Below are 15,007 nucleotides of genomic sequence, written 5' to 3'. Positions count from 1 at the left end.
ATATAATGTGATTAACTTTTTCATGAGGAAGCATTACCATAACCAAAATAACAAACATTTCTATCACTCCCCAAACTTTCCATGTAATGCATTCTTTTGTAATCCATGCCTTCTTCAACCCCTGAACACAGGCAATGATGCTCTGCTTCCTGTCAGTAGAAATTAATTTGCATTTTCTCAAATTTTAGAAAAATAGAATCATGCAGTATATACTCTTTTTTCATCTGGCTTCTTTTACTCACCAGAAGGATTTTGAGATTCATCCATGTTATTTCATGTATTGATAGTTCTTTTTTTTTTTTTTTTTTTTTTACTACTGAGTAGTATTCCATGGAATGGATATGTTTATTAATTTACCTGTTTGTAGGTTGTTCCCAGATTTTTACTATTACAAATAAAGTGTCTAGGAACATTTGTGCACAAGTCTTCATAATTTAGCTATATTGGGAATGTGGGAGGAAAGGAAGAGTGGAGGGTGGTGTTACAAGAGAATAAAATCCTTAACCGCCATAACAGAACATTAGTGAATACTGTTTAAAATTGTTAGATCAAGAAATAGCTGTGTAAAGATATTGAATTAGTTAAAGATAAACAGATATTTATAGTGCTAGAAGAATTTTGAAAGTGGTTGCCTCTGGGAAATAGAACTGGGGGTTGAAATAGAAATTAGGTGTTTTTTGATTAAAAGCTTTATGAAGCTCTTTGAATTTTAAACAAAATACAGGCATTACTTGAATGAATATAGAAGCTAATAATAATTTTTAAAAGTAAGGATTAGCCAGATGAAGAAGATAATAGAAAACAACACAGGCACATTGTAAATGCTAAATTGCCATACAAATATACAGCTCATTTAATTTAAAATTAATAAATGCCATAAGCTCCTAAATAAATTTCTGTAAAATATTAACTCGGTATCTAAAAATAAATTCAGTGCAAATGCTTAACAGCACAAGGCATTTTATTTTTTTTATTTTTTTTTTTAGCACAAGGCATTTTAAATGTGTAGTTTTTTGGAAGACTAAAAAGCACTGCATACTCTAGAAACCAGCAATTCCACATCTAGGTGTGTATCCTGGAAAAGCACTACCTGTGTTCAAGGAGACAAGAATGCTCATCAAATCACTGTTTGTCTAACAGAAAACTGAAGACAATTTAAACGATCATCACTAAGGAAATGGATAAATGAAAGGTGCATAGTTGGGTGAAATGCTCGGGAATGAAAGAGAATGAATCAAGCGGACCTGTATCATGGCTAGCTCTTGAAGACAACGAAAAAAATTGGCGAGTGATATTTAGGTTATTACCTTCCATGTAAAAAAAAACAAAGCTAAAGATTTTTCTACAGATACTTTTATATGTACTTTTACGTACATTATGTATCCACATACGTGGAATTCTGGATCGAACCCGGGTGTCCAGCATTGCAGGCAGATTCTCTACCGTCTGAGCCACCAGGGAATCCCCCAAAGAAAGTCTGCCATACTGTCCACTATCCACTGCAATCCACCAAATAGGTGATATGGGCTGCCTTTGCGGCTAAGAGGAAGAAACTGAATTTGGGGGTGCATATCGGAGAGACTTTCATTTTTTTTTTTTCAGTAATTTTCTAATCGATTCCTCTTCCTTCTCCCCCCACCCAACTCTAGCTCCGCCTCTTGCTCCTCCTCTTCTCTGTGCTCCTAGAGCGTGTTCTTATTCTACACGAGTTATAAACAAACCAAACCAAAACAACAAAACAGTTTATACTTAGAAGTTTAACCTTATCAGGGTTAACAATTTTCAAAGAGAATGTAATTACCTCTAATTTCATTGGAGACATTTGTACTTTTTATGTTGTCCAGACAATAGCAAATACCACAATGATAGACACAATTACTCAACAGTTAAAATCAGTTTGTATAACCCCATGAACAAGGTGGCTTCTCGTTATCATTTGATAGGTCTTTTACATGTCTTGTTTCAGCTCTTACACATCGTGTAGTTATGCACTCAAACAAAATAAATACAGTCTGTAAATTGCAAGTGTCATGTTAAAAAATGTAAAGCTAAACGTATGTATGAAAACAATGCAAAAGATATATGAAATTATCGTGACTACAAACTAGCATACTACTGGTACCCAGGGACAATTCGGACACACGGCAGCTAGCTGAGGCGATGACCGTGGGCTCGTAGCTGCTCGCGCGGACAAAATCCACAGGAAGAAATGAGTTCAATTAGGACTAGAAAGTCGCAGACACACACACACACACACACACACACACACACACACACACACAAATAAGAAAAAGAACTGGAAAGAAAAAAAAAAACGGAGTAAAAAGTCGAAATCTTGGATCCCCCAAGGGGGCGTGTCTCGAGATAGGACGCTTTGCCAAAATAACATTTTAGTCCGTGTGGGAGGAGTGTAATCAATCATTATTTCTTTTCCGGTACTTCTTGAATTTTCACTTTTAAATAGGGGCTAATCTGGGGCATCAAAATATAGGGGTTTAGGGAATTCCCTGGCCGTCCAGTGGTTAGGACTCCGCGTTTTCACTACTGAGGGTGCCGGTTCAATTCCTGGTGGGGAAACTAAGACCCCACAAAGCGGCCAAAAAAAAGTATACGGTTTTAATTTTGCCACCAACGGACTTAGTCAAAGCACATCCTCATGCGTGAAATTGGGCGTTAGAGGTTTGAAATCGGCAAACTCCCCGCTACTTTTAGATTCTCAACCAAACAGTCCCGCCTCCCGCAAGCTTGTCAAAGAAGTATTTTGGCCCTCTCGGCTCACCGTCCGCGCAGCCTCCGGAAGCAACCTAAGCTCCGCCCCCTGCGCTCCAGTCGGCGCGAAAACCCAATTGACAAGAACTCCCTCCGAAGCCGGGGGCTTGGTTCTGCGTTCGACCTGCTTTTCCCGCGGGACCCCTAGCCCCGATCACTCAGGACTGGAGTGCCCGCCTTGGGGGCACCCCGAGCTCACCGACCACGCCCGAGGGTTCTCGCTGCCCGCGCTTTCTCATCGCCTCTTCCCGCGTTCGACTCGGCTGAGCTGGGCCCAGCCTCTGCGACCACCCCTGGTTTTGGGCGCGGGGGGAGTCCGAGGCGGACCCCGCGGCCCAGGTCCTCGCTCCGGCTGGAGTCGGCCGCCTCCATGGCCTCCCGACAAGCCGGGCCGGGCCGCGAAAGGTCCTAGGAACTGGGATTCCGGAAAGCAAGGAGATGGTGGGGGTCCTGGCCATGGCGGCGACAGCTGCTCCCCCTCTGGTGAAGGACTACGAGATTGAGGTGAGCTTGAATATCTCCGTTTGTGAGGAGTGATCCCAGTTTAGGATCTATGAGGGCAAAGAGGGACCTGGTGAGGCCCCACAAGAGTTGTGACATTGTGTTCAACAATTGCTGGGGTGTATCGTTTCTTCAAGATGTGATAGGTGCTGACAAACGTTAGGATTGTGAGATGTTTGCGGGGACTTCAGGATGCCTAGTTAAGGACCAGCTCCCAGATCCTCAAATGTTGGAACTGGATGTTTTGGACTTGGTTAATGCCATGAATGTCATGAAGGATCCCACGGTCTGGTTTGAGTTCATGATAAGGAAGCAGAGAACTTTAACGTTGAAAAGAATCTTTTAGTTCTACTTGTCCACCCAAATCCACCTGCTCTAGGAATACCGATTAGATTGTCACTACAGAAATCAAACAGAACCCTTCATTTAAAAATCGCTTTCTCATTCTTCTATAGCTTAAGATATTGCAGTTAGAAGTCCCACCTTGCCATACTGTTATTCTCTTGTGTACATCAAGTTTCAGTGAAATGTACTAGCGGTTATTATTAAGAGCTTCTAACACCATGAAGTAGTGAAGTAGCATCTTAAAGTAGATGGTTGCTATATTTTTACACCTTTTCATCTCAGGCTCGCATTCTGTCTGATGTATTTATGCACTATATGTATGTCCTTGAAGTGAGCCAAGATGTGTATTTACTTATGTAACTGGGACACTTTCTTTTTAGAATTGAGTTCTGTTGTCTGCTTGTTATTAGTTGTTATGCTGGTGCTTGTTTGCTAAATCAAGGCAGTTGCTCTGCTTGTCTTAGGTGTGAAAAAGAACTTTTAATACTGGAATCACACAGTTCTTGCTTTTTGTTTGGGCAGTTTTCCCATCTTTTTGTTACAGTTTCTGCTTTTGATGCCCAGCTTAGAGAGTTATTTCATAGTAATAATATTTAATGTTCAGTATTGGAAGGGTATATCAACTCTGTAAATGAGGTGTTATTATCTGTATTCTGCGGATGACAGGTTAAGTAGTAATTAAAAGTAAGATAAACTAGGTTGTTGTTGTTCAGTCATTAAATTGTGTCTGACAGTTTGTGACTCCATGAATTGCAGCATGCCAGGCTTCCCTGTCCTTCACTATCTCCCTGAGTTTGCTGAAACTCACATCCATTGAGTCAGTGATGCCATCCAACCATCTAAATTAGGTTAGAAGAAGTAAATTAGAAAATTAAAAGTAATTTGCTTAAGGTCCCACACTAGTAGTTGACAGAACCAGCACTTGAACTTAGATCTGCCTAACTCCAGAGCCTATGGTATACCGCCTCTGATACCAGTTCAGGATAATAATACTACCAACTCGCTAGCATTTTCTTCTAACACATTTATCACTTCATTTTAAGAGGTAAAATTTTATGTGTCTGTAATTTATTTTGCCTTATATTTATCCAAATTTGCCCCAATACTTTTTATTGACTACTTCTTTGCCCACTGACTTGAGTGCTATTATTATCATATGCCAATTCTTAAATATCTCTTTTTCTGGTTTTCTAATCGGTTCTATTAAATTGCCTATTCATGCATCAGTGCTATGCTTTAATCATGATAGCTTTATAATACATTTAAATTTTCTAGAAGTATAATTTCTTTTTTTTTTTTTTTAGAAGTATAATTTCTTGATTATTTATCTTTTTTAAAAAAAAGGTTTCCTTGTTATTCTGACAAGTTTATTCTAACAAATGAACTGAAGGAAATTAAAAATAACGAAAAGACTGATGGAGATTTTTTATAAGGGCGATGAATAGTGTAGGAGTCAGGCAGTAACTGTTTTAATCGGTTCAGTTCAGTCACTCAGTCATGTCTGACTCTGCAACCCATGGACTGCAGCACGCCAGGTTTCCCTGTCCATAGGCAACTCCTGGAGCTTGCTCAAACCAATGTCCATCGAATCGGTGGTGCCATCCAACCACCTCATCCTCTGTTGTCCCCTTCTCCTCCCGCCTTCAATCTTTCCCAGCATCAGGGTCTTTTCAGATGAGTCAGTTCTTCTCATCAAGTGGCCAAAGTATTGGAGTTTCAGTTTCAGCATCAGTCCTTCCAATGAACATTCAGGACTGATTTCCTTTAGGATTGACTGATTTGATCTCCTTGCAGTCCAAGGGACTCTCAAGAGTCTTCTCCAACACCACAGTTCAAAAGCATCCCTTCTTTGGTGCTCAGCTTTCTTTATAGTCCAACTCTCACATCCATACGTGACTACTGGAAAAACCATAGCTTTGACTAGACGGACCTTTGTCAGCAAAGTAATGTCTCTGCTTTTTCATATGCTCTCTAGGTTGGTCATAGCTTTTCTTCCAAGGAGCAAGCATCTTTTTTTATTTTAATAGCATATTAAAATACTGGAAAATTTTAATTATTTGTAGTAAGTGCCCACTATAATTTTTGCTTAATTAGTAAATTTTGGGATCCTAGGCTTGTTCACTGTGTACCTGTTTCTTGGAAATAGTTAGAATAATTTATTTACTTTTAGCTAAAAAACCGTAAAGGGAATGGAAACAATGTTTATAAAGTTTCTATCATGGATTAGACTTTATGTGTTTGTATGTGACATGTTCATTGCAAATTCCGTTGGAGTGTGTGGTACTATTTGAAGGTTATTAAGTGAACAGAGGCCAACAGTAATTAATGTATTTGTACACAGATATAGTGTCCTTGAAACTTTCTATTGAAGTATACATACAATAAAGTACACAAGTTATAATTGTGTAACTCAATGTGACATTGAGATTTGATTGTAGATTTAAGTTTAAGGTTTTTTTTCTTCGTAATATATCGTGTTTATCAAGTAAGGAAGCCTTCTTTTTTTTTATCCCATTACGTAAAATAATAAATCCGTGAACTTTATAGTATTTTGCTTGAAATAAGTGCTTTTTTTCTTCTTTTAAATTGATAGGCATGCAAGAAGCGAAGGAAAGATGATGACAGAACTTCTTGCAGAACAATCACCAAGTATTTATCACCCATGGGGAAGACTGGAGACAGGGTTTTCTCTCCACCCAAGTCCAATAATATTCTGGATTACTTTAGAAAGACTTCATTCACAAATGAGAAGACTCAGACAACAAAAAAGTGCAAGACAAAGTCATCCACACCATTGCGTGCTGACAGCGGCAAAGACTGTTTGGAAATGCCCTCAAATACAGAGTGTAAGAAGAGAAGAAAGAGACTAAATTTATCTCATCGACTAAGTAGTATTAAAACTGAACATAAAACTCCAATTGGAATTAACAGTGATGAGAGCAAAGAAGATTGTTGTTTAGATAACGATTTTGTGGAAAGTAGTACTTCCGATTTACTTGACAAGAAACATGTCGAGGTACTTGCAGAAAGTATCCAAAGTCTCAAAAAACAATCAAGCACTATGACCTCCAAAAAAAGGTCTAAGAAAGTAAATCCTAAACATGGGCCCTCAAAAATCAATTGCAGAACATTGAGAAAAAGGAAGCACAGGGAGGTTATAGATCTATCTGAAAGCTTACCCTTAGCAGAGGAACTAAATCTCCTTAAAAAAGATGGTAATGATAGTAAACAGATAAGGCCTTCCCTAACTGATGAAATCAAAAGTACTGCGAATGATGCTGAGCCTAGAGATCAAATCACTGAAATACCCCTGTTAAATGACAGTACAATAACTGTCTCATATGAGGAATTTTTAAAAAGTCACAAGGAAAATAAAGTGGAGCAGACACCAGACTCTACAGTGTCAATTTGTATTCCTTCTGAAACTGTTGAAGATACAGTCAGAAGTGGTTGTATGAGTGACCCCGAAACCTATGAAATTTCCCAACAGACCCGCTTTAAGACAGTCACTGTTCTTGCACAAGTTCACCCCATCCCCCCAAAAAAGACAGGGAAAATACCCTCCATTTTCTTGAAACAAAAGCAGGTGGAAATGGAAAGTAGTCTGTCTGATCCTGAGAATGAACAGGCAGTTCAGAAAAGAAAATCTAACGTTGTTATACATGAGGAAGAATTAGAATTGGCAGTGTTGGAAGCTGGAAGCTCTGATGCTGTGAAACCTAAATGCACTCTAGAAGAAAGACAACAGTTTATGAAAGCATTTAGGCAGCCAGTATCAGATACGCTTAAAAATGGAGTCAAAAAGTCTTCTGATAAGCAGAAAGAGCTCAATGAAAAATCTTTAAATGAGGAAGAAAGAGATAATTCTAAAAAAGTCATGGAAAATCCTAATATCCAAATGGTTTCAAATCATGGCAGTTCACAGCCCCACACTGATAAAGGAAGTTTTCCTAAGGAGAAAAGTAAAACACTGAAGAAAAATAATAAAAAAATGTTAGCAACTGGTGGTATTCCAGCTGAAAATAAAGAGGGAAATACTCAGGAAAAAGAAACAACTCCTTCCTTTAAAGAGAAGCAAAATCAAAACAGGCTTAGAATGAGTTTAAGACAAAAGAAAACAGAACTTTTCAAAAGCAGCACATTATTTAACAAGGAAAGCCTTGTTTGTGAACGTACAGCAAATGATGACCCTCTAAAGATTTCCTCTCCGTGTAATAATAAGTCTTCAAGAAAAACCAGCTTACCAGTTAAGGATAAGGTTATACAGTCTAAAGCTGAGACTGAAGACAGCTTGGGAAATGTTTCTACACCCAAGTCAAGCAGAAGATCTGTAAGAAGTAGCAGCGCTCCTGCTACAGTAATCGTTCGAGGTACTGATTCTGAAGATGCACAAGAGGATAGTCCAGTCAAAGCTTCTACTCCAAAAGCAGCCAGTTTATCAGAGAAGCATCGCTTATATACAGCGGAATTAATAACAATACCCTCTGATTCAGAGAGCCCTATTAGGTAAAAGTTCTGTTTTGTCCTCAATTTCTGAATATTCTGTGTAAGTTATTAGATTCGAAGGAAAAGACGTCAAGCACTGGAGAATAGTTTGTTTGTTTTTTCCCCTAGAACACAGCTTATTTATAAGAAAAAGAAAACAGGGTTTCAAAAATGCTGCTTATTTTCCATACTTAAAGTCAGGCATGCTTTCAGAAGAGCTTTTATGTATTTCAGATGAGCTTTACACTCTTGTTTATCATAGTTGCTAATTCCTGGAGGAATATCCTTCAAATAAGAAATCTGTGCATTTAGCAAGCATGAGATTAAAAATAAGTTATAGAACTTTAGGTAAACTGAGACATATACTATGAGATATATACTTGCATGCTGGTTCTGGCCAATGTAAGAAAGATTTTGAAGTGAAGTGAAGTGGAGTGAAAGTTGCTCAGTTGTGTCCATCTCTGACCCCATGGACTGTAGTCCATAGAATTCTTCAGGTCAGAATGCTGGAGTGGGTAGCCTTTGTCTTCTCCAGGAGATCTTCCCAACTCAGGGATCGAACCCAGGTCTCCCACATTGCAGGCAGATTCTCCACCAGCTGAGCCACAAGGGAAGCCCAAGAATACTGGAGTGGGTAGCCTATCCCTTCTCCAGGAGATCTTCCTGACCCAGGGATAGAACCGGTGTCTCCTGCATTGCAAGCAGATTCTTTACCGACTGAACTATCAGGGAAGATAAGAAAGATCTTAGGGGCTAATTTTCTGGAAAACTTAATGATTTACAAAAGAAGCTTTATGTTTTCTAAGAGTTTAACATTGAGTTTGGCTTACATTTGAACCAGTAACTTGAAACTAATGGAGGGTTTGATTTTTTTTGTTTTTTACTTCAGAACTGTCCAGAAATTAGAGCTCTAGTTAGTTGTTTACTATATTTAATTGAAATTCTTAGACATTATAATCATAAAAATATTTGTCAATATCTTTCTGGTTTGCTTTCAGAATGAAATTCACCAGAATTAGTACTCCAAAAAAATCTAAGAAAAAATCTAAGAAAAGGTCTAAGAAATCTGAAGATGCTGATGAAGATTTTGAGACTCAGACTAGAAAGGTAATTGAAATATTAGGGAGTCCTGTAAGTGTATTCTGTTTTCTAAAACAACAACCGCTACTTTTGGAAGTGATACGCCAAAAGAAGATTCACATGATTCATAGATTGGTTTATGTTAACTACAACCCTTTACTATTTTAGATGATTCATTCTGTGAGTTAGCTTATGAAGAGATCAATATATCTTATTGTGAGATGAAAGCAGTTGATAAAGACCATGTAGTTTACTTAGAAAAGGTTTTCTTAATCATACTTATATTCCAATCATTTTCCTTAAGGCTGCTTACGGAAATAAGCATGATTGAATTTTTGTTTTATTTCTATAGATTAGAGGCTAAAAAGTGGGGTCTCTCAATCCTGGTACTGTTGACATTATGGGCTGGATAATTCTTTGTTGTGGGGGACTGTCTCATGCTTTATAGGGTGTTAAACAGTAACCCTGGCATCTATGGATGAGACGGCAGTGGCAGTCCAACTCGCCCAGCATTGGCAACCAAAAATATCTCCAGACATTGCTAAATATCCACTGGAGGGAAAAATCACCCTCAGTTGAAAACCACTATCCTGAAAGGAGAATGTGTAGGAATAGTTTAGCTGCTTTTGTAAAATAAACTGCTTATCCCCTCCATGAGAGAATTGGATTCTTTCTTGGGTGAGTAGATACAAGTGTGTGTGTGTCTAAAAAGCTACCAGGGTGATTCTCATGTAATCCTTGGGAGAAAGCCCCTGCCACAGAAAGTTGGTATCTCCTTTGTTTTTCTTTAGCAGCTGTCCTTTTTTTCCCTCTATTTTGACAGCTTACCACGTTCCAGGTATTATACTTAGTACTCATACCATTAATCTCGTGAAGTGAATATTTAGCCCTCCTTTGAAGGACAGTGGTGCCAAAGAAGGTTAAAACATTTTTGAGAGTTGGAGTGACACACAGTGCATTTTAAGCTGGGGGCATGGGAAGAGGGCTACCATAAGCTGATAAATAGGAAGAAAGTAGAGAACTGTCAGGATGGAAGTCCTGTTACATTAGGAGTAAGTAAGAGCTGGGAGGACAGGCAGCTCAGTCACAAAGGAGGGTATTGGCAATGGCTATTTTTTGAGGTGATTGGATTATGGTTGATTTTAATTTTCTTCATTTTTCTGTTTTTTGTTTTTCTATAAATAAGAACTTTTAAAAACTTTTATCAGAAAAATAACTATTAAAAAAAACAATTTCGTGCTCGCTTCGGCAGCACATATACTAAAATTGGAACGATACAGAGAAGATTAGCATGGCCCCTGCGCAAGGATGACACGCAAATTCGTGAAGCGTTCCATATTTTTTCTTAGGTGACAATAATGCCTGAGAGTTGCGTAAAAATAAAAAAAAAACAAACAAAAAACAATTTCAAGTAATAGCAGAATTTGCCAAAATGCTTGTGTATTTTTTCCCCATGCATTTACTAAAACAGATCTCTTTGTTAACTGGTTCAGTGATGGAGTTGTTAATTTAAATTTAGCTGGATTATTACCCTAAGGTTTATCACCAGCCTGTCAAAAATTTTGCTACCAGAACAACAGATATCTATCACTCTACTCCTGTAAAGCAAATTCCTAACATTCCTAACCTCCTTAGGTACTGAATATCCATGCCTGTTCTTTTTTATTTTTATTTTTTTATGCCTATTCTCTTTAACATTTTTTAAAAAAATTTTAAAAGTTTTGAAGAAATGGCAAGCATTTATTTAAAAATCACAGTAGTATATACATATAAAAGTGAAAGCTTTTTAAAATTTTTTGTCTTTTATTCTGTAAGGGTAACCCACTTTTAATAGTTATGAGTTTACTACTCCAAACTTTTTCCTATGCTTAAATAGATATATCATTTTTAAAAGAGATCATATAATGTAAACTTTTATAGCTTGTTTGCAGTATGTTTTTAATCCAAATGTAAAAACTTGTAGAACTCAAAATATGGAAAACACATTATCTGGAAGATAATATTTAAATACACAAAGTTGCTTAGTACATCAGTGACAGAGCCAGACCTGCAGAGTAGACTTTGTTCTTTTCTAGTGCTTTTTTCTATGCCTACTACCTTTTCAATTTCTCTCTAAAGGATTCAGCCTGTAAGTGACTAAAAACAAAGAAAAGATGCCATGAAGATGGAAATAACCAACAATTCCAATCTATACAGACATCTATTTAAAAAAAAATTTTTTTTTATATACAGTCATCTTTCTGGGTGTTTTTTTTACAAATGTAATTATATTTATCTGGATAGATTTCAAGTAAAAAAATGACGGCAAACCAAGTATAATTAGACACATTTTAATTTCATTTCCATGGTAAAATTTGAATAGGTATTTTTTTTGGTCCTTTATTTGGTGTGATCTGTGATTATATTTTTCTATTATGTATATATTTAGTGGACTTCATTTTTTAGAACACTTTCAGGCTCATAGCAAAACTGAACAAAAGGTACAGGTTTCCCAGATACCCTCTGCTACCACACAGGCAAAAACCTCCCCCATTATCAATATCAGAATAGTACATTTGTTACCATCGATGAACTTACATTGACACATCATTATCACCCAATGTCCATGGTTTATTTATTTATTTTTTTAAGTCTTTCAAAAAAAATTTATTTATTTAGGACTTGCTTTGCAAGGGCTCTCTCTAGTTGAAGCAAGTGGGGGCTACTTTTTGTTGTGGTGCCTGCCATTCTCTTCTGGGGCACAGGCTCTAGAGCTGCGGCTTCAGCAGTTGTATTGAATGGGCTTAGTTGCTCCATGGCATGTAGAATCTGCTCGGTCCAGGGCTCGAACCTGTGTCCCCTGTATTGGCAGGCAGATTCTTATCCATTCCGCCACCAAGGAAGTCCCCATAGTTTAAGTTAAGGCTTACTCTTGGTGTTGCATATTCTGTGGGTTTAGATAAATATATACTGACATGTATCCACCATTCTATTAATAGTATCATCCAGAGTAGTTTTGCTGCCTTAACAATCCTCTGTGCTCTGCCTGTTCGTCCCTTCCTTTTCCCCAGACAACCTCCTGTCTTTTTAGGGTCTCTAAAGTTTTATCTTTTCTATTTTTCTATTATTAAATATAAAATATTTGCCAGAAACCTAAATTATTATTTCACATTTGTGTTTAGGTAAGCCGTGCTTCAAAAAATGTATCAAAAGCAAAACAATTGATTGAAAAAGCAAAAGCTTTGCATATTAGTAAGTCAAAATCTCCTGAAGAAGTAGTGACACCTTTAAGGCGTTCGTCTAGACATCAGACGCTTCCTGAAAGATCAGAAACAGAAGTAAGTATTACAGATATTTAGTGGTATAAATTTTGTTCTCTTCTGTTTGAAATGAGAGAAGGAAACCCTTATAAAATTATAAGATAGAGTACTTGTAGGAAGCCTTGAAGTGGTAGGAAGAATATAATTTTCCATTCTTTTTTAAAGGACTTTGGCTGTCTTTTGCCCACAGAATACAATCTGAATCCTTATTAAGTCATTCAAGACCCTTCATAGGCAGAACTGGCTCTTGTCTTTCCTCAAAACAACCCCCTTCCTCAAGTACACACCTTTCACTCTGTCTTACTAAATTATTCATTTCTCTCCAAAGGGTACAGTTTTAACTCTTTTCAGTTTGTGGTTTCAGCTTGAAGTGTGTATTAGGTACTCAGTCCTACTGAAGGAATTCCTACTCAGATTTTAAGATCCTCTAAATGCCACCATCTTCTGTGTTTTTTACAACAACAACAATTTTATTACAGAGATATATAGCTTTATTAGAGAGATATCATTTCCATACCATATAGTTTGCTGTTTAAAGTATGCAATTCAGTCATAGAGTTGTGCATCCATCACCACAGTCAATTTTAGAACATTTTAATACCTCCAAAAGAACCCCCATTTCCTTAGCTGTCACCTGCCAATCTCCCCTCCCTCAGCCCTTGCCAAACAGTATAGATTTGTCTATTCTGGACATTTAATACAAATGATATATTATCACATATAATACTATATGTGGTCTGTTGTGTCTGGCTTCTCTCATTTCGCATAATGTTTCAAGGTTCATCCATGTTGTAGCATTAGTGTTTTCTTCCTTTTTATTGCCAAATAATACCCCATTATACGGAAATACCACAACTAACATTCATCAGTTGTTGGATGTTAAACTGTCCACTCATAAATTAGCTCTCCCTCTGTCCCCTAAACCCTGGTTCTAACCTTGATGCTATCTCTAGTTTCATTTGTCTTGTGTTTCAAGTGTCTGCTCTTGCCTATACATAGTAGATACTCGGAGATATATACTGACTGTATGAGTACTTATCAAACTTCATCTAAGATTTTTCTAGGATATATAGTTTTGAAAGGGAATAGCTAGAATTTTTATAGCTTGGTTGTGTTGATTCTTTTATCTGGAATATAGTTTGTTAGTTGCTTCTTTAAAAAAGAAAACTATGATCATAATAAATCTTTTTGATCATGTGAACTTGTATGGTGTAAGCACAGACTACTGCCATTCATATCATGTATTTTTTGTATCAGATAGTTTCTGACAGGGAGATGTATAGAATTGCTAATGTGATTTTCTTGTCTATGACTTCTAGCACTATAATCTTTTTGAAATTGTAATAACATTAACTGTATGTTATTAAAATTTTTTTTCTTATTCTGTCTTAGGACTCTGTAATAATAATAAGTTCAAGTCCTCCTCCTGTAAAGCAACCTGAGAAAAATCAGAAGAAACTTCAGTGTCTGAATGATGTGTTAGGAAAGAAACTTAACAAGACTCCTAAAAATGTCCCTGGTAATCAGATTTGATAATATTGATGGTAAACAGGAGGTTTGAGGGGGATTATATAGTTCTGAATTTTAGTTTAATTTAAATTTAAATTTCTTGTTTTATAACCTTTAATTATATTAAATATTTCTATTTTGATGAGTAAATGAGTGAAGTTATAATGTAGTTAGTAAAAAGTTTTACAAAGAGTAAGTGAGTATATTTTAAGTGATTGCATTTCTTTGTATCTGTTTAGCCTCAGTTAACTTAGTGATTCTGAAAGCTGACTGATCATCAAAATCATCTGGGTAAATTTTTAAAAATGTTAAGTTTTTAGGTCCTTTCCTAGACATTACTGACCAAGAGTCTCTAGAGATGGGTTGTGGGAATTTGTAACTTAAAAAAAAGCTCCCCAAGAAATTCTGATATTGATATTTCCAGATTGAGAGACCCAACTCATTATATAGAAAAATTTTAGTTAAAAAATTTTTTACAGAGTTCTGAAAGTAATTGAAGCTAAGTGGAAATGATAAGCCTTAATACTAACCTAAGTATTTATTTTTCTAAGGAAAAGTGAAAGTCGCGCCTTTATTTCTTACTAGAAAGACTCAGAAGACAGCTGATCCTGCCCTTGGTTTTGATGAAAGCAGGTCAGTGTGATACAGATTTTAAAATGCCAAAATATTCTATGGAATGTATTTTGTATTCATTTACTTTGATGAGAAAGATTTAAATTATCATTTGAAGCTTTAAGAAGTCCATTTTAAAAGATAATAATGTTGACATTGCTACAACTGCAATTTGAAGATCTTGATCTTTTGCAAATATTTTGTGGCCATCTCTAGACACACTAGTGGAAAAATAAATAGGCAAACCAAAAATACCAAAAAGCTGGTTTATGAACTTTGAAAATATTTAAATATTTATTATGTACCAGGCACTGTGTTTGATACTAGGAATATCATGGAAGTAAGACACATTCCCCATCTTCTTGACTGGTAAAGAACCTGCCTGCCAATGCAGGGGACATAAGAAA

At 36.7% G+C, this 15,007-nt stretch overlaps 1 protein-coding gene and 1 non-coding gene across 3 annotated transcripts in view; both read left to right on the top strand.

Moving 5' to 3' along the window:
- The first annotated feature begins 2,837 nt into the window (after positions 1–2,837).
- Positions 2,838–15,007, top strand: part of ATAD5 (ATPase family AAA domain containing 5) — a 34,822-nt gene continuing 22,652 nt past the window's right edge. For both annotated transcript variants that reach the window (XM_043903104.1, XM_043903103.1), the window contains exons 1-6: positions 2,838–3,273; positions 6,209–8,121; positions 9,099–9,207; positions 12,342–12,497; positions 13,872–13,998; positions 14,540–14,621. In XM_043903104.1, coding sequence (XP_043759039.1) covers positions 3,208–3,273; positions 6,209–8,121; positions 9,099–9,207; positions 12,342–12,497; positions 13,872–13,998; positions 14,540–14,621 — 2,453 coding nt within the window. In that variant the 5' untranslated portion in view covers positions 2,838–3,207. The remainder of the gene's footprint in view (positions 3,274–6,208; positions 8,122–9,098; positions 9,208–12,341; positions 12,498–13,871; positions 13,999–14,539; positions 14,622–15,007) is intronic.
- LOC122695724 lies at positions 10,417–10,523 on the top strand. The gene has a single exon (XR_006341482.1). It is a non-coding gene; the product is annotated as a U6 spliceosomal RNA (small nuclear RNA).

This window comes from Cervus elaphus, chromosome 5, assembly GCF_910594005.1.
Source record: "Cervus elaphus chromosome 5, mCerEla1.1, whole genome shotgun sequence".
NCBI classification, from domain to species: domain Eukaryota; kingdom Metazoa; phylum Chordata; class Mammalia; order Artiodactyla; family Cervidae; genus Cervus; species Cervus elaphus.
This window is presented reverse-complemented; position numbering and strand designations above follow the sequence as displayed.